The following is a 21,365-nucleotide window of genomic DNA, read 5'->3' as shown; positions in this document are numbered from 1 at the left end:
TTATTCACTAATAACCTGGAGGCTTACAGAGTCATATCCATAGGCTTAATAATGGAATGGAAAATTTTTTGAGAAAATACTAAGTCTATTCACCACTCTGGGCAAGGCTGATATTGAGTGGGTGGTGGTTTTAGTTGCTAAGTAGTGTCCGATTCTTTTGCAGCCCTACCAGGCTGCTCTGTCCATGGGTTTCACCCAGGCAAGAATACTGGAGTGGGTTGCTATTTCCTTCTCCAGGGGATATTCCTAACCTAACTGAACTCGTGTCTCCTGCACTGCAGGCAGATTCTCTACCGCTAAACCACCAGGGAAGCTCTCTTGATTTTGAATAATACCAGACAATTGGAGAACTACTCAGAAAGGTTATCACCATGGCTCACAGGAGTACAGTGGCAAACCATTACTTTTATATCCTGACATGCTGGTGTCTATGACTTTTCTTCCTACGTTGCAGATTAAGTCATTTCATAAAAACCTGACTGAGAAATGTTAAACATAAATAAATCTCTTTACCAGAAAATACATTCTTTTTTTCATTACTCCAGCCTCTAAATTCTTAGATTGCTGGAGACAAATTCATCGTTTCACTATCATGCCATCTAGTAGAGCAACAGTTCTAAAGTTCTAACAGTGGACACACGTTAAAGTTATTAGAAGAGCTTTTACAAAATTACTGATAGTAGGGCTCCAACCCCAGAGATTCCACTTTAATTGGTCTTTGGTGAAGCCCTGATATTTGTATCATTTATAAAGCTTTCCAAGTGACTCTACAGTACAGCTGGGTTAAGAACCACTGCTACAGATTACTGTCGCTTAGTTGCTAAGTGGTGTCTGACTTTTACGATTTCATGGACTGTGGCCTGCCAGGCTCCTTCATCCATGGGATTTCCCAGGCTAGAATACTGGAGTGGATTGCCATTTCCTTCTCTATGAGATCTTCCTGATCCAGGAATCAAACCCATGTTTCCTGCATTGGCAGGCAGATTCTTTACCACTGAGCCACCCAGGAAGCCCACAGAGTATTATCTATTTACAGAACTGGGAGAAATTCTCTTAGTTCTTAAAATACATTGCAACTATAATCAGTAGAAACTCAATATTATGATAAATTCTCAATAGCAAATGCCTGTTCCTTGAACTTTATATCCTAAGTTATATCTAGGAACTTGTCTAATACATAGTAGATGTTCAACAAATATTAACTGAATGCATAAAAACTGAGATTCAGTCTTAAAGGTCATATGTTTCTAAGAATTTATTCATTTTTTCTAAGTTTTCCTATTTTTTGGCACATAATGGTTCATAACAGTCCCTATCAGCCTTTTAATTTCTGAAGCATACATCGTAATGTTTCTTCTTTCATTTCTGATTTTATTTATTTGCATCTTCTTTCTTTTTTTCCCCTCAGGCTAGCTAAGGGTTTGTCAATTTCATCATTTCAAAATCCAAATTCTTGGTTTGGTTGATCTTTTCTATTGCTTTTCTATACTATATTTGATTTACTTTTGCCCTAGTTCTTATTATTTCTTTCCTCTGCTACAATGTGGGCTTAGTTTGTTCTCCTTTTTCTAGTTCAGACCAATAGCAAACAAAAGTGTTGAAGGAGTAGTCTAAAACCTCATGACAAAGAAAAGTCCAGGACCAGGTGGTTTCACAGGTGAATTCTAAAAAACATTTTACAAATAATTAATGCAGTTTTTCTTAAATTCTTCCAAAAAAAACAAGAGGGAATACTATCAAACTCAAAACCTGAACAAGAAAAACAAAGCTGGAGGAATCACACTTCCTCGTTTCAAACTATATTACAAAGTTATAGTAATTAATACAGTATGGAACTGGAACAAAAACAGGCATATAGACCAATGGAACAGAATAAAGAGTCTGGAAACATACCTGTGCCTATAGAGTCAACTAATCTTTGACAAGGTACCAAGAACACAATGGGGAATAGGTAGTCTCTTCAATAAATGGTATTAGGAAAATTGGATAGCCATTTGCAAAAGAATGAAATTCTACCCTTATCTCATACCAAGTAATAAAAATTAACTCAAAATAGATGAAAGACTTAAACATGTCTTTGTTAAACTATAAAACTGCTAGAAGAAAACATAGAGAATAAAGCTTCTTGCCACTGATATTAGCAACAATTCATTGATCATAACAGCAAATGCACAGGCAACTAAGGCAAACATTGACAAGTGAAGTTGCATCAAACTAAAGAGCTTCTATACAACAAAGGAAACAATCAACAGAGTGAAAACTCAACCTACCTAGTGGAGGAAAATATTTGCAAACCATATGTCTGATAAGGGGTTAATATCCAAAATATATTTAAAAACTCATATAACTCAAGAATTAAAAAAAAAAATTAAAAAAGTGGTCAAAGGACCTGAATAGACCTTTCTCAAAAAAAACAAAACAAAACAACAAAAAACAGACATACAAGTGGACAAAAGATGCATGAAAATATGTTCATCATCACTAACTATCAGAGAAATGCAAATCAAAACCACAAGGGGACATCATTTACATCTGTTAGAATGGTTATCATCAAAAAGATAAGTGGGAAAAGACGTAGAGAAAAGGGAGCCTTTATGCATTGTTGATGGACATGTAGATTGGTGAAGGCATTATGAAAAACAGTATGAGGATTCCTTGTAAAATTAAAAACAACGACCATATGACCCAGCAATTTCACTACGGGGTATAAATCCAAAGGAAATGAAATCTGAATCTTGAATAGGCATATACTCATGTCCATTGTAGCATTATTCATAATATAGTTAAGATATGAAAACAACTCAGAAGTCCCTAGATTAATGAATAGATAAAGAAAATGTGGTATGTACATACAATGGAATATTATTTAGTCTTAACAATAATGGGGATCCTGCCATTTGTGACAGCATAGGTGAACCTGAAGGACATCATGCTGACTGAAATAAGCTAGACACAGAAAGACAAACGCCAAATGATTTTGCTTATATGTGGAATCTAAAATAGTAAAATTCATTGAAGCAGAGAGCAGAACAGTGGTTGCCAAGTGTGGTGGGGGGTGGGTGGAGTTGGGGGGGTGAGACGGAGATGTTGGTGAAAGGGGATGAAGTTTCAGTTATGCAAGATGAATGAGTTTTGAAGATCTAAAGTACAGGATGATAATGACAGTTAAAAATGCTGTACTTTATACTTGAAATTTGCTAAGAACATAGATTTTAAATCTTCTCAACACACACACACTAAATATATAGAAGGGATGAATATACTACTTGGCTTGATTGTGTCGATCTTTTCATGATGTATTCATTTATCAAAACATCAAGCTGTACACCTTAAATATACATTATTTTTAGGTATCAAGAATACCTCAGTTACTTAGCTTTTTTAAAAAAAGAAAACTGGGGAGAAATGAAAACTTCAGAAAATCTACAGAACTAACCAAATAAGGAATTTTTAAATAAACAGAAAAGGCCAGCCAAGAGTAACAGAGTCCCAGTATGGCTAGTAAAGGTTATGGACACCAAACACATTCCCAACCATCTTTTATTCCAACAAACAGGTTTATGGGACAAACCAGGCATAAACTGGCCCCAAACATTCAGTCATTGGCTTTAGTGTATTCTGCTCCTGAAAAAAGACCAGATCATGGAACAAAATATCCTTCTAAAATATATGACCTGGAATATTAGAAGTACTGGTAATACATTTAGACTAGGCTTTGACCCAAAAGTAAAAGGAAGGCAACCGCAGACTCTCAAACATATATCCCCAAATGTGAAATCTCCTCAATATAAACGACGTGACTAGTCAGACTCATTCTGAATTTGTGTATCTTTGTGTTAAACAAACCTCAGACATGTCCAAGAAAAACAAGGCTGATAACATACAACATTAGATGAAGAATAACAGATAAATCTTGCTTTGGGGCTCACTTGGGCTGAAAGTTCTAAAACCTCTTAAAACAAGTCTTGTGAACCTTAATTGGATGTTATGACAGAGATGAGGTTAAATTTTTAAAAGAGAAAATTTATGTTTGAGAAGCCAAATCTTAACATTAAAATTTCTCTTTTGGTACTTTTACACATCAAATCTTAACATTAAAAATGTCTTTTGGTACTTATCATTATAAAGTTTATAAATTATTTGCTAACTAAAGCTTCTATTCATGTAAGTATCAATATTATTATGGGAGAAAAACTGTGTTTGCAATTAAAAAGTCAGAGGAGTTAGCTTATTTTCCTTTAGCACGATTATTATGAAATGACAAGGTTGAATGATCTTCCTTATTCCCATGAGATAAGACTCCTTGGGGCTATTTATTTTAATTTTTCTATGTTTATATTGACAACATTCTAGCAGCCACATCCCTTTGGGATAATATCATAATCTTAATTTTTTTAGACACCTCTATGGTGTGATGATTTTATCTCTTGTTCATGTAATAATTTTGTTCAACTCAAAAAAAATTGTATTCAACTTAAGAATTCAATTCATGGACTTCCCTGGTGATCCAGTGGTTAAGAATCCACCTTCCAATATAAGAGATGCAGGTGCTATCCCTGGTCCTGGTTGGGGAGTTAAGATCCCACATGCCCTGGAGCAACTACGCCTGTGAGCCACAAGTAGAAAGAGCCAGCATGCTATAACTAAGACCAACGCAGCCAAAAATAAACAAATAAGTACTAAAAAAAAAAGAATTCAATTCAAAATGTTTTAATTTTATTTCAACCTTTATAGATATGCCTTTTGTTTATTCTTTGGCCATCTATGAAGTTGACAAGTTTTTCACCTTGGGATTTAATAAAGTATTCATACTCAATGTATTAAATAATCTATTCTATTAATCTATTAATCCATAGTGTTAATTAATCTGGAGATTGATTTGGCATTTCAGAAAGTAAAAAGGGTCATAAAATCGTCTTCAGCCACTAATGCAACACTTCAGCCACACTATACTTAAAAAGTATCAGCTGACTAAATGCAGTCATAAATGAGCTACAATGAACACCTTTGACCTCGACCTTGACACAGACCTAATACAGTGATACATGTGACGTCAGACACACTATTCTTTTTTTTTTTATTTTATTTATTTTAATTGGAGGCTAATTACTTTACAATATTGTGGTGGTTTTTTATGTACATTGACATGAATCATCCATGGGTGTACATGTGTCCCCCCATCCCCAACACCTCTCCCACCTCCCTCCCCATCCCATCTCTTTGGGTTGTCCCAATGCACCAGCTTTGAGTCTCCCGTTTCATGCATTGAACTTGGACTGGTTATCTATTTCACATATGAGAATATACATGTTTCAAACCTATTCTCTCAAATCATCCCTCCGTTGCCTTCTCCCACAGAGTCCAAAAGTCTGTTCTTTATATCTGTGTCTCTTTTGCTGTCTTACATAAAGGGTTATTACCATCTTTCTAAGTTCCATACATATGCGTTAATATACTATATTGGTGCTTTCTTTCTGACTTACTTCACTCTGTATACATAATAGGCTCCAGTTTCATCCACCTCCTTAGAACTGACTCAAATGTGTTCTTTTCAATAGCTGGGTAATATTCCATTGTGTATATGTACCACAATTTTCTCATTCATTCATCTGCCGATGGACATCTAGGTTGCTTGCATGTTCTAGCTACTGTAAACAGTTTTGCAATGAACACTGGAGAACATGCAGACACACTATTCCTAAGTGCCTTATGCATCTGGAATTCCTTTTGGGCAAAGTTAAATGACCCGGCTGAAGACAAACTTAGAGCTCTCAGAAACAGATCTTTAGTATCAAAGTGTTAAAAATATGGTCAAGTAATTACGGTTGAAGGATTGTTTCCACTAAATTAAACATAATACTAGGTCAACCAGACAAATGAATTTGCTAGAAACACTATTTCAGAGTATTACGGTGGGAGAGGTAGAGAATTGGGGAGAGAAGCAGCAGCTTTTTGAGGGAGGTAGTACATTGTTTAATTCACTTGCAACAAAACAAAGGACCATCATAAAGTACAAGTAAGTAGACTCTGTTTCCTAATTAAAAAAATAAAAGCAGACATTATATACTACTTGGCTATTCACAACAATTGCATTATTAGGGAAAGTCAATGAAACCTAAAGGAATCTTACAGAAACTAGCAAAACTCTTAGATAAAAAACTTACACAGGGCCTTCTTTCATTGCTCAAACCAAAGTTACAGCAAAATGCAATAATAAATGCTCCAATATCAGAAACTGGGAAAATCAAGCACTGCTTCTTTTCTGTGAGCACAGAGAAAAGACAGGGGAGAAGCTAAGCACATGATTCTGCTCACTATCTCTCCGGGTCAGGGCTGCTTTCCCAGCCTTAAGCACTGCCAGTTGAGAATGAAGGGTTTTATATGTAATGCTTGTTTATAATTTCACTGTGGGTTTTTTTTCCCACTGATTTTTTTTTTCCAAAAGATCGCTCTGAGAAGATGTTCTACACTTAGGGGGTTAACCAAGCCTCCTCCAAGCTCCTAGTCCATCAGGGAACATAGTACTTAACTCCAGAAGGAGAGTCGTTATCTATTCCATTAAATCTATTTTAGCTTCCTTTACAGTTTTATAATATTGGGAATAGAATAATTATTTTATGATAGATTTAAAGCTATTAATATCAGACATTAATGTGAACAATGACATCATATCACTAGGACTGGAAAATTAGCCTGGCAGATTAATGCAGCAGGGGATGGAAGTTACTTGGGCTGAACTGGAATGCTGACCATTTCACTACAACACACATTCTAGTTACCTGCTTGGCCTGTAAGGACATACACATTCATAACCCCTGATCTTTCCCAAGAGTTAAGAAGGTGACTGAATTGAACTTGGATGTATAAATATAGAGTGGAGAGATGAGAGAAAACCCAGTAAGTCCGTTAACCATTAAAAATGAATTGCCACATTCTTAGATATACCCATCATGTAAAATTAGACATTTAATTTTCAAATACATGAGGTTTTTAAAGTATCGTTGATATTAATTTTTTATTTGATATTAATTTCTCATTTAAATGCTATCTTTGCTACAGTCACCCTTTCAGTCTTTGAATTTTATTGAATGGGCTTCCCTGGTGGCTCAGATGGTAAAGAATCTGCCTGTAATACAGGAGACCCAGGTTTGATCCCTGGGCCAGGACAATTCCCTGGGGAAAGGAATGGTTACCCACTCCAGCAGTCTTTCCTGGAGAATTCCATGAACAGAGGAGCCTGGTGGGCTACAGTCCATGGGGTCACAAAGAGTTAGAGACGACTAAGAGACTAACACTAAATGTATATCACTAAAATAACTTTACTGAGACTTACAATGTCTAAGTCAAAGATCTCTCTTGGTAAAGGTCACATTCCACTTGAAAATATGTGGGTTATTTTCAAATATCTTGATATTGATTTCTAACATAATTCCACAGTGATAAGAGAACAGACTCTGTATGATTTCATTTCTAGACCATTAAATTTTTGCACTTTATGTCCCTGGATATATTCCAGAGTCTCCTAGTTTACAGTCTATGGGAACTTGAATAGAATTTGTATTCTACTGTTGTGTGAAACTGTATAAATCTTAATTATGTTGAATTGGTTCATGGTGCTTTTCAGGTCTACTGTATCTTTCTACTTTTCTATATATTCATTCTATTAATTTTTGAGAGTTTGATATTGAAACACCAACTAAAAATCTTAATTTATCTACTTAAAAAATAATTGTAATATTTAGTGGAACTATATGTAACTTGGTTCTGTATTTTCAAAGTCTCCTGTACATGTGTTATAATACTTTAATAATTAAAAAAAAAATGAATTTCCACAAAAGACCATCTATGGTAGACTACAAAACTGGTCCCAGTTCTTTACCAACCTGGCGTCAAATGCCTTTCCTTGTAACATTTTTGCTCTCCCATACTGACTTTGAACTTGGCCAGGTAATTTACTTTGGCCGGTGTACATCTTCAGAAAAAATATGGCAGCTCTATTTATCTGTGCACAACGTACAGCAGGACACCATTCTTCCGTAGGGCTTGTGTTGTGACGTGACTTTATACTGAACTGCACTGACTCTGATTCTCTTGAGAAAAACACACGGGGTGATTCAGCTCTGCAGTCCATTTTTTTCCCTATTTCTTTATATTCCTACCAGATTTAGAAATGCCATTTGTTTGAAACCTTTTTTCTTCTTCTTCAAATCCCTAAAGAATAGTGGTTCACTCCTCTCCCTAATTTTTATTATTTCCCACTTACTGCAGTATGGGTTTATTCAATGCATTTTTTTTTAATATTTGAAAGTCAAAGAGGACATATATATGTTTATAAATTTTAGAATTTTCATTCTGCTTTTTCAGTTCATTATAAGTAGACAACAACCAATATTTTTCATAGTATCTTTTTTTTTTTTTAAGAAAAGTGGTCACACCCTTTCTCTTTAAGAATTTTTTTTTAATTGGAGTACTTTGCAAAATGTTGTGCTAGTTTCTGCTTTACAATGAAGTATCTTAATAAAACCTTAATGACTGGGGTTTTAATATACTAGGTGACAAACATGGTAGTTTTGAATTTCACAGGACACCCATGTTTGATGATTTGCCAAATGACAGACTTTGCTTGTGGTTCTAATTCATTCCTGAAGCTGTTTCTCAGTCTCTCACTCAGTACAAGATGCTCACAATGTAACATTTACATTACTGAGCCAATATGAAATTTCCCATACATTTCTTACCAGCTTTATGAGACACATGTTTTGGCTCATCCCTACAGAATATTTCAGCATGCTAATTTGGGCAAACTATATAACAGGAATTGGAGAAGGCAATGGCACCCCACTCCAGTACTCTTGCCTGGAAAATCACACGGATGGAGGAGCCTGGTCGGCTGCAGTCCATGGGATCGCTAGGAGTCGGACACGACTGAGTGACTTCACTTTCACTTTTCATTTTCATGCATTGGAGAAGGAAATGGCAACCCACTCCAGTGTTCTTGCCTGGAGAATCCCAGGGATGGGGGAGCCTGGTGGGCTGCCGTCTCTGGGGTCGCACAGAGTCGGACACGATTGAAGCGACTTAGCAGCAGCAGCATATAATAGGAATATTCCAAATTTGTACCTTTTGGTTTTACTGTGTACAATTTATTTTCAGTTATGTCTCACAGTCCACCATGCAGCAACATGTAGTGAGGATTTACAAAGTTTTTATATTCAAGATTAAGAGAACAAGTGAATTCATAAGGATGAAAGATCTATTCTTTCTATTTAGTTCACAGATCTGGTTTGATATGAAGCTGGCCTCCAAAGAAGACAGACAAACTCACTAGTTGATTCAACCAACAAGCTCATCTTCAGGGTAGACCCAAATACCAGAATGGCTAAATACTAGAACTGATCTGGTAACTTTCAAGATATGGCTTTTAGTCATGTTTCCCAGAGTATGTTATTTATACTGGGGCCTCTGTGGAACCAAAATTATCTCTAGTTATCAATGGATCCAGTGAGGAAACATCTATTGAGCTTTCACTATCTCTCAGATTCTGTGCAGACCTGGAGGATATGGAAAAAAGTAAGACTTGGACCCTGATTTCAAAAAATTCTCACTCTAATTAGAATAAATTGACATTTTCCTGAAACTACATCTCATCACTTTCTGTTGCTTATGAAAAGTCTAGAAAAATCAACAGATGCATAATTTGTCCTTCCTCTGTTTCACATATTATAATATATAATAACTTTGATCAAACCTCTTCCTTGCCATATATAATACTTTTCACTGTCAAATAAAATCTTTCATTAAAAATATTACCATAGTACTTTGTATTTTATAGTTTGGAGAAAAATCTAATCATAGACCACACAGCTCAAGAAGTTCTGACTTATCATTATTCTAAGTAAAGACTTTCCAGTCCAACACCTCAAGCCTTTTCCTTTCAGCTTAGGAACTGTGAGCCACTCTTACTTCCCCTTTCATCATCGCTCCCACTATTCACATCCCAATTTCCACAGGAGTTTCTATTCTTCCAAATTTTCTTATATGCACAACACATCATTCAGGAAACTGAATGACTTTGGGGGAACTTCTGACCATTAAAACATCTAAAAAATCATATAGCCTTCATTTTCAAACTACTGGTAACATTGGAATAACATAATAGGCTATTAACACTAATATTTTTGTTATTAGTCACCACAGATGTTAAGACGGTACCAAAAGTATAATAAATTATGGAGCTATAGATACTACATCCATTTTTGAGAATTCAATTCTAATAATATTTTTTCCTTCCAGTTCTAACATGAAAACATAAGAAAATTTGCTTGGTGAATGAGGTAAATTCTATATAGCTTATCACATAAGGGCATCTAAATACCTAGCAGGAGATGGTCATATTTAATTCTTTGGGCCTGCCTTTCATTCCTTCAATCCGTATTTGCGTGCAACAAAATGCTCCGCTTTACCCCCAAAGTACGGCTCCAACCTGCTCCCTTGGCGTCTTGCAAGGGAGCCCTGTGCGTTCAGGACTTACTTGCTGCTGAGGCAGCGTCTCAGCGAGTAGGAGGCCCCTCCGCCGCAGGTGCGTGAGCACTCGCTCCACGGGCCCCAGGCGTCCCACAGGCCGTCGCGGTCCTCCTCAGAGCGCGCGGTCCTGGAGCTCTGTGAGGAACGAGAGCATGATCAGTATGAGTCCTCAGCGAACCTGGAAACGTGTGTCCTAAACCGCGGGTGGTCTAGCGTGTCTGTACACGATGGCCTTGTTGAGGATGAAGCTGAGCTCAGATTCTCAGATTCTTTCCAATTTAATAATGTACATATGTTTAGGCGGAGGAATATTTGAGTGCAAGGAACCCAGGCTGTGACTGAAAAAGGCAAGGGCCTGCATTAATGGGAGTGAATGGAAAAAGGTGGCCAAAAATAGCAGTCTGGGTCAGAGGAAGGTAAACTGCACTGAAGTCAAAAGTTTCGTGAGGCTACTCTTTGCTGCCCTGTGAAGAGAGAAGCTGCACTCAAGAGATGTTTCTGCTCTGAGAAAATGGACATGTGCATACCGTCACAGCTTTCCAAAATTCAATGTTTTATACAATGGACTTTTTTTTTTTTTTAATGAAGCAGCATCATTCTTGGTTTTTAGATTTGTCAATGAGAATAATTGTATGAATTAACTTTAGTAATACAAGGACTAGACAGACAGACTTGCTTGTTATTGACAGACTTCCTAGTGAAATCTGCATTTACTCTAAGGAAAACGGTTATGTGTAGGTGTCCATGTAGTGCTTCACATTTCTTAGAAGAGCTAAAGAGAAAATTGGTGCCAGTCTTATAATAGTTAATAGAACAGATTTTGGAGTTAGAAACTGCCTGGGTTTGGATATGGATTCTGTTTTTTAACTAATTATGTGTCTGTGCACAAGTAATTTCCCACCTCTCTACATTTCAATTTTCCTTTCTATAAAATGGGGATAATATAACCATGCCACAACATCCACGTCTGTCCCTGTGCACACACACATGCACACACACACTCACATACTGTAAAAAGACTACTTATATAAACTAAACTTAAGTTTCAGAGTAAATCACAAATAAATATTACTGATTATGTTATTATAAATTAAGAACATGTTTTTATGTATGTTCACAGTTGTATTAGTCTGTTCATGCTGCCATAACAAATTATCAGACTAGGTGTCTTAACAGAAATCCATTTTTTCACAATTCTGGAATCAAAGTCCAAGACCAGGATGCCAGCATGGTTGGCTCCCAGTGAAGACTTTCCCCTTAGGTTGCAGATGGCTGCCTGTTCACCATGTGGTCATATGACCTCCACTTTCTGTGAGTAAGAGAGGGAGAGTGAGCTCACTGGTGTCTCTTGTTAGTAGTGCATTAATCACATCATGAGGGCCCCACCTTACAACCTCATCTAAGCTAATTCTCTCCTAAAGGCTCTGTCTTCAAATAGCATCACACTGAACACGAGGGTTTCACCATTTGTATTTGGACAGGCCATAGCTCAGTCCATGGCAAGAGTTCTACAAATAGCTAGTGGAAACTGGCCAAGTTACTTTACTGAATAAACCAGGTGATATCCATATATTAAAGGTGGTATCATTTCATGTCAAAGGCATACACATAACAAATGTTAAAATTTTAAAACTATATTTGCAAAAAGCAATTTGTAAAGAAAATGTGTGTGATAGGCAAATGATGGTTTCACGTTCAGGTTTTTTCCTCCAAGGAGACAGCATAAGCAGAAAGAGCATGGGATACAAAGACAACAGGAGGGCAACCTTTTACAAAGCATTGTGAGAACCTGAGATGATGCAGGTAAAGTGACCAGCATATAGTAGGCTGTATAAATGGTAGCTCTTATTATTATTATTTTTAAAGACTTTTTCACACACTATCTAGTTATACTCAAGGCTGTATCACCCAATAAGGAGGAGTCCCTGAAAAGGAAAAGAACATTGTATCACCCCTAGAATAGAAAACTATTTATTTTGAAGTAATGGGATTCTTCACAAATATGTTGCTATGGGACTCATTTGTCAAACTGACTACTCCTTGGAACTTTTACAACCTGTACAAATGAAGTCACAAACTTGGCCTTAGAGTATCATATCAAGGAATGTCTAACTGGTACATATTGTATTTACATTCCTGAATCATTTGAAATAAATAGTGGGATAGATAATGGTTAAAATCAGAGACATAGACCTACTTGGGCTTCCCTGGTGGCTGAGTGGTAAAGAATGCACCTCGCAATGTGGGGCACATGGGTTTGACCCCTGAGTTGGGAAGGTCCCTGGAGAAGGAAATAGCAACCTACTCCAGTATTCTTGCCTGGGAAATCACATGGACAGAGGAGTCTGGCAAACAATAGTCCATGGGGTCACAAAAGAATTGGACATGACTTGGCGACTAAACAACGAAGGCCTACTTAGCCTACAGTGGAATATTGGCTCCAGAGCCTCCCAGCTGTGATTTACTTATGCTTCAGTGCTCTTATCATAGACTGGGAAGAATAAAGCTATCTATATTCCTGAGATATTGTGAGGATTAGAATAGTTAATATATAAAAGGCACACAAGGCAGAAACAATCCAAATGTTCATGGGTAGATGAATGGATAAACAAAACGTGCTGTATTCATAAAATGGAATATTATTCAGCCTTACAATATGACCCAGCCATACCACTAGTGAACACATATCCTGAGAAAACCATAATTCAAAAAGACATCATGCACTTCAATGTTCATTGCAGCATTATTTACAATAACAAGGACATGGAAGCAACCTAAATGTCCATCAACAGGTGAATGGATAAAGAGTGCTACGTATATGCAATGGAATATTACTCATAAAAAGGAATGATATTGGGTCATTTGTAATGATGTGGATGGACCTATAATCTGTTATACAAAGTGAAGGAAGTCAGAAAGAGAAAACGAAATATCATATATTAATGCATATATGTGGATTTAGAAAAATGGTACAGGTGAACCCTTTTTCAGGGCAGGAATAGAGACACAGGCATAGAGAACAGATGGGTGGACACGGAGTGGAGGTGGTAGAATGAATTTGGAGACTGGAATCGACATATGTGCACTTCCATGTGTAACACAGATAGCTCGTGGGATCCTGCTGATGAGTGCAGGGAGCTTGCAGTTCAGTGCTCTGAGGTGACCTAGAGGGGTGGAGGTCCAAGAGGGAGAGAATATAGGTATACATATAGCTAACTCACTTTTTTGTACAGAAGAAACTAATACAACAATGTAAAGCAAATATATCCAAGTAAAAAATAATAACACTTTTTTAAAAGGAGGGAAATTCTGACATATGCTATGACTTGGATAAATGAGGAAATTATGCTAAAAGAAATAAGCTAGATACAAAAGTATGACTATGATATGAATTCACTTACAGGAGGTACATAGAATAATCAAATTAATAGAGACAGAAAGTCAAATGGTGATTCCTAGGGACTGAAGGGAGGGAGAGAATGGGGAGTTATTGTTTAACGGACACAGAGTTTCAATTTGAGAAGAAGAAAATAATTCTGGAATTAGATGGTAGTGATAGCCCCCCATAACAATGTGACTGTACTTAGTGCCATTGAACTGTACACTTAAAAATGAGTAAGACAGTGTATTTTATGTTATATATGCTATATAACAATAAAAATAAACATATATGCAATTTTTAAAAAACTCATAAGCCTCAAATAATATACTATATAAGCATTTGATACTATTATTATTGATCTAATATTAATTATTATTATCATTTATACACACATATGGGATCTAAAAGGTACTCTGAGAAGGTAACAATGCTTTTTTCTTTTTCTGCTGAGCTTAGTTGAGACACTGCACTCTGTAAGTTTCATCTTTCTTAAAACTTCGACTTTCCCATAGCAAAACCTTTCAGTCACCTGCCACATGACACTGACCTGGTGATATGATCTGCCAGGAGTTTGAAGTTCCTATAAAATGCAGCACAGAATGTGAAAGAGAAACCCATTGATTACCCTCAAATCTGTCCTTTCTAAAGTATTTACTGAGCTCCAAAGCCTGTTTTTTAGGGTTAATAAAACCAATCTCTAATCACGGCCATACAGGATACTCCTTTTCCAAGCTTAATTACCTAGTGAGAGAGAAAAGACCCTTTGCCATTGAAATATACATACTGAGTCTCTTGCTCATCCAGTAAGTTCATTCCTCAGATTTGTAAAAAGTTTTTGTACACCTCCTGACTCCATTTTTGTTTGCTCTGTGTGGTTGGAAGATGGTTCTGTTGAGAGTGTATTTGACTGATACAGCAATTACTTCTGTGGCACATGTGCATTGTACAATGCAATTTCCTTTATTTTATTAAAATTCAATCTGAGATGAAAACCAGTGTCACAAATGCTAGCATAGCATGTACGAAGTAATTAAAATAAACAAAATGAGTGGTTACAAATCATGATACTATCCAGTTACTACAATTGAAAAAAATTTCACACACAGTATTCACATGTGAACTCTTCTTTCATGTGAGGTAAGAACACATGAATGCCAAATCCTGGAGTCATTTCTCCCTGGTGGCTCTCTGGATAAGATATTTAGAAAATAATGTCTGGTTGAAATCTGGCTTTTCTAGAGAAGGAAACTGTTTCAGACTCTGCGCTAAAGTTGCTTGATAGTTTTCATGTGCCTGCTAGGGAAATTAAAATGGAGGAAGTCTTGTTCAGCTTTCAGAAGCTGGAGAGCAGGCCTCTTACCTGCTTCTGACCTGGACACTGCCCAGATACCCTGCCTGCTTGCAGGCACAGCAAGTAAGATGGCATTTTAGATAAGAAAGGGAATGGGTCTTGGAATTCTTGAGCCCCTGGAGGTCTGGCTAACCTTCAAGATCTAATGAAATCCTGTGACTCACAAGGTGAAACAAACAGCATTGTAAAAGTTAAAACAAAACAAAACAAAAAACACAGAGCTGCATTTCAACACACAAACTAATAATGATAGTATCAGTTTGTGGCCTGGGATTATAAGTGGGAGCCCCCAAAACTGCACTTTTGAAATTTCACCCATGGAGCGGATGCACCACCTAGGACCTTTTTCCAATTAGGACTCCAGATTGCTGTTAACGAGGGACTTCCCAGCACTGTTTAAGTATGGATGTTGGTTTCAGCCCAATTTGGTGATGCATGTGCTGTTACTTTTCGCTACTGTTTCTATTTCTCTTCTTTTAATGACTGCATATTAAAAATAAGCCAAATAATCCTCTATTAAATATTGAAACTGTTGTGTGTGACAAGTGGTTTCTTTTGTTAAAAAATTTTTTGAACCTAAAGCCAAAGAAAACTTTCAGCAAAACATAAATTGGCACTCTGAGCAGGGTTCATGAAACAAAATGCCACTCTTTAAAAAGAAAGAGGTTAAGACTAATCAAGTTTTTATTCCCAGATATGATTTGCCTTGCTGCTCATTAGCTACTGAATGGAGCATATCCACTGGATTGTGTGAAAATTAGGATCCCAAATTAAAGTGGGTCAAAGCTTTTGATGTTATTAAATGTTTGCAGCTCATGCCAAATGAGAAAGAATAAGAATGTACCGTGCAGGGTCAGAGAGGCTAGATCCTCCTCTTTGTCTACCGTAAGATGCCTGAGGCTAAATTAAAATTAGTTGAAGGTATGGCAATAGCAGAAGGGAAGCCAGAATTAGAGAAAGAATTATGTGATGTGCAAGGATGACTGTCCATGTTACAATGTCAAAATTATATTTTAGCTGACCAAGTCTCCACTTTCCAGTCAGTAGCCAAAAAAGCTTCTCTGGAGGTTGCACAAGCTAAATTATCAGCAGCAATGTGGCACGGCAAAGTTACCAAAAAGAAAGTTCATCTGGCAAAAGCTAAAGCAGGGGCAGACTTGGTCCCCAGTGCTTGGGATGGGGATATCTGGAATGATAGTTGGAACACAGAAGCAGATGATAATGCAGACTAGAGAGCACAACCTAGCTCTATGCAAGCCAAGCTGGAATCAAAACCCATATGCTCAGCCAGCATGGCACTGGAAAATGGAAACAGATGCCCGGGAGAATACCATAAGGAAGGGTACCCTTGAGGATTACACAAAATTAATGACATTTTAACCACATTTACTGAGAGGTCTGGATAGCCCTTATTTCTTGAGTAGTGTGCATATATGACACTGAGGTAGCTGGAATTCTCATAGATGCGGATAACACAGATAAATCTGGTACATCAACAATGATTCTTTTGTGCAACAAGCTTTTAGAAATAAAAGTCAAAGTCCAGAGACTCAACTCTACTACAAGTGGTGGCTGAAAGCTGTGTTAAGATATAACCTTTAGAATCTACATGACCTGGGAGTGAATGCTCTTGGTATTCTTTAAAGGACTGTGTTCAGAGACGAAAGGAGGAGGCTATGAAATGTGGAGCATGAGGATGAGATGTCACAAAGGCCTTTAACAGTACAAACAAGAATGATCTTTAAAACAGCCCCTCCCAGCTACAAGCATGTCATTTTATCCTTTTGTTAAATGACATGGACACTCCCATTAGTGAAGTAATTAATAAAGGCCAGCAGCTAGGTGACTTAGGAGAATTGAATTTCCAAAAGACAGAGGATAGATAACTGAATAAAAGCAATAACAGAGTATCTAAAAAGGAGATGGGATTTCCTTAAAGCGGGAGGCCCTAGAGAGAAAACTATTACAGAATTATGGGAAATGTGCTGTGGGGAGGGATTAGATATAAGAAGGGTTTCCCAGGACACTGTTATGGATAAGGAACAGGAGGAAGGAAAAAGGGGACCAAAAGGAAATAATACATTTAGGATGATGGAGGTGAAGATGAATCTAAGTACTCAGATTTTTTCCCCAATGCAATTTATCCTTGGAAGGAATTGGGGAAAAATAAAACGAAACAATGACTTGTGGCCAAGCTCTGGTAAACTGTTGGGGTAGAAAAGATATGTACCCTCATGTTAAAGTAATGATTTTTTTTTAAGAGCTCACAAATGCCTGAGGGCATTAACTGATACTGGAGTAAAGGCCTCATTAATATGGAATTCAAAGGATTTTAAAGAACAGAAAATGATAGGAACTGGCCTTGGAGGTAAACAGATAGAAACTATACAAACTGAAATTGATTTAAACATAGGGCAGTTACCTCAAAGAATTTATTCAGTAATGATCATTCCTATTCCAGGATATATAATTATGATTGACAACTTGGTTGGCAGGACTCTACACATGGACATCACCAGATGGTCAACACCAAAATAAGATTGATTATATTCTTTGCAGCCAAAGATGGAGAAGCTCTATACAGTCAGCAAAAATAAGACCGGGAGCTGACTGTGGCTCAGATCATGCACACCTTATTTCCAAATTCAGACTTAAGTTGAAGAAAGTAGGGAAAACCACTAGACCATTCATGTATGACCTAAATCAAATACTCTACAATTATACAATGGAAGTGAGAAATAGATTTAGGGGCCTAGATCTGATAGACAAAATGCCTGATGAACTATGGACAGAGGTTCATGATATTGTACATGAGACAGGGATCAAGACCATCCCCAAGAAAACAAAATGCAAAAAAGGCAAAATGGTTGTCTGTGGAGGCCTTCCAAATATCTGTGAAAAGAAGAGAAGTGAAAAGCAAAGGAGAAAAGGAAAGATATACCCATTTGAATACAGAGTTCCAAAGAATAGGAAGGAGAGATAAGAAAGCCTTCCTCAGTGATCAATGCAAAGAAATAGAGGAAAATAATAGAATGGGAAAAACTATAGATCGCTTCAAAAAAATTAGAGATACCAAGGGATCATTTCATGCAAAGATGAGCTCAATAAAGGACAGAAAGTGAAGAGGAACTAAAAAGCCTCTTGATGAAAGTGAAAGAAGAGAGTGAAAAAGTTGGCTTAAAACTCTTCAGAAAACTAAGATCATGACATTCAGTCCCATCATGTCATGGCAAATAGTTGGGGAAACAGTGGAAACAGTGGCTGACTTTATTTTGGAGGGCTTCAAAATCACTGCAATGGTGATTGCAGCCATGAAAGTAAAAGACACTTACTCCTTGGAAGGAAAGTTATGACCAATCTAGACAGCATATTAAAAAGCAGAGACAATACTTTGCTGACAAAGGTCCATCTAGTCAAGGCCGTGGTTTTTCCAATAGTCATGTATGGATGTGAGAGTTGGACTATAAAGAAAGCTGAGCACCAAAGAATTGGTGCTTTTGAACTGTGGTGATGGAGAAGACTCTTGAGAGTCCCTTGGACTGCAAGGAGATCCAACCAGTCCATCTTAAGGAGATCAGTCCTGGGTGTTCATTGGAAAGACTGGTGTTGAAGCTGAAACTCCAATATTTTGACCACCTGATGCAAAGAGTTGACTCATTTGAAAAGACCCTGATGCTGGGAAAGAATGAAAGCAGGAGGAGAAGGGGACGACAGAGGATGAGATGGTTAGATGGCATCACTGACTCAATGGACATGAGTTTGAGTAAACAGGAGTTAGTGATGGACAGGGAGGCCTGGCGTGCTGCAGTCCATGGGGTTGCAAGGAGTCGGACATTACTGAGCAACTGAACTGACCTGAACTGATGTCTACTGAATGAAATAACCCTGCATGGCCAGTAAAGAAAAGCCATGGCTCTTGGAGAATGTAGATTACCAGGAAGTAAACAAAGTAACTCCACATTTGACCACTTCAGTCCCTGATACTGTAACTTTAATAGAATGCATACAGAGCAATCTGGGGCAATGGTTTGCAGTAAATGACCTGGCCAATGCTTTCTTTACCATACCCACAAAAGAACAATTATGGAATCAATTTGCTTTCTCATGGCAAGGGTAACAATATACCTTTACTTGCTTGCTACAAGGTTATGTGCACAGCCCTATTATTTGTCACCAACTTGTAGCTGAGCATTTAGATCACATAAAAATATCTAATGACATACAAATATCTCATTATATCAATGATCTTATGATACAAGACCAACTAAGGAAAAAAGTGCTAAAAACCCTAAACCAACATGTGTTAATATCTTAAAAAAACAAAGGATGAGAGATTAATCCTTCCAAAATTCAGGGACCTGCCCAGCTTTTGTGGAATACAATGGGCTAAAGGACATAGAAAAGTTTTACCTAAGGCTAAACAAAAGAGAGGAATATAAAACTCCCCAGAAAAAAGGAAGACTCAGAAATTCATTAGGGCTCTTTGGTTTCTGACAATAGCATACTCCACCTTTGGGCCAGACATTGAGTCTACTTTACAAAATAACTAGGAAGAAATATGACTTTCAATAGGCTTATGAACAACAACAGGCTTCTGATGCTATTAAATGTGTAATATAGCATGCTTTAGACCTATGCCAGTACAACCCAGTGACATAGAATTGTATGTGTTTATAAGTGATTTGTATGTTAATTGGAGCTTGTGGCAAAAACAGCAAGGCAAAAGAATGCCTTTGAGCTTCTAGAGTAGTAAATTTCCAAAGGCTTGGAGAAATTACACTACCTTTGAAAAACAGTTATTGACTTGTTACTGGGCTTTGACTGACACAGAACAACTGACTGGAGATCATACTCTAATATTGAAACCTCACATGCCAATCATGCAGTGGGTACAAAGTTTGACCAAAACCCACAGGATTGGACAAGCCCAGGAATCCAGCGAAATAAAACGGAAATGATATGTTCAAAACCAAGCCAAACCTGGGCCACGTGGGGTCGCTGCCTTACATGAAAGGATTTCTGAAATTCCTACTGAAGGCCTTGAACAAGGCTAAAATTAGGTCCAAGATAACCGAGTCGCCTGTAAAATGGAGAAAGCCTTTAACTGCACAAGAAAAACCACATGTATGGTTTACTGATAGAGCAGCTGCATATATAGGATCCACGCACTATTGGAAAGTGGTGGCACATAATCCAGTCCTTGCTGAATTGCTGACTACTGGTGAAAGTTAAAGCAGCCAGTTTGTTAAGCTACATGCTGTTTATCAGGTATTAAAGCAAGATGATTTAACTGAATGCCGTATATGCACAGAATCTTGGTTGGTAGCCAAAGGATTGGCCACTTGGCTCCCCAACGGGTAAAGAATAACTGGCAAATTCACTCCAAAGAGCTATGGGTAAAGAATTATGATCTGACATTCGGGAAACTGCTCAAACCACTAATGTTTCAGTCTTTCACGTAGATGCTCACAGTGTTCCGAATTCTATGGAATGATGGTATAATTCTATCACAGATGAACAAAACTGAATCCAAGCAGTATAAACTGATCCTTACTCCATCAACTTAAAAGGTTTGACTTTGTGGGCACACCAAAAATATGGCCATCTGGGAAAAAAAGCAACACACAGGTGGGCTCAGGACCAAGGTATTTCCTTAACTATGGATCTTATTAAATCTGTTATTTTACAATATCCAATTTGTCAATGTATTAAGCATAGAAGTTTGCTGCTGCTGCTAAGTCACTTCAGTCGTGTCCGACTGTGTGTGACCCCATAGACGGCAGCCCACCAGGCTCACCGTCCCTGGGATTCTCCAGGCAGGAACACTGGAGTGGGTTGCCATTTCCTTCTCCAATGCATGAAAGTGAAAATTGAAAGTGAAGTCTCTCAGTTGTGTCCGACTCCTAGCGACCCCATGGACTGCAGCCTACCAGGCTCCTCCATCCAGGAGCCAGGCAAGAGTACTGGAGTGGGTTACCATTGCTTTCTCCATAGAAGTTTGCTATAACTAGTCAAATGACAATTGATATCTGGCAAACTGCCTGGGCAGATATGAGAAATTCATTATATTGGTCTATTAATTTGAGATAAAGAATGCCAATATGTATG

At 37.5% G+C, this 21,365-nt stretch overlaps 1 protein-coding gene across 1 annotated transcript in view; it reads right to left on the bottom strand.

Annotated features, from left to right (window-relative positions):
- Nucleotides 1–21,365, bottom strand: part of ADAMTSL1 (ADAMTS-like 1) — a 496,626-nt gene that overhangs the window by 433,379 nt on the left and 41,882 nt on the right. Inside the window, exon 2 of the mRNA XM_010857061.1 lies at nucleotides 10,532–10,659. Coding sequence (XP_010855363.1) covers nucleotides 10,532–10,659 — 128 coding nt within the window. The remainder of the gene's footprint in view (nucleotides 1–10,531; nucleotides 10,660–21,365) is intronic.

Source organism: Bison bison, unplaced genomic scaffold, assembly GCF_000754665.1.
Source record: "Bison bison bison isolate TAMUID 2011002044 unplaced genomic scaffold, Bison_UMD1.0 scf7180017864376, whole genome shotgun sequence".
Taxonomy (NCBI): domain Eukaryota; kingdom Metazoa; phylum Chordata; class Mammalia; order Artiodactyla; family Bovidae; genus Bison; species Bison bison.
Note: the sequence above shows the minus strand (reverse complement) of the source record. Positions and strands in the feature narration are given on the sequence as shown.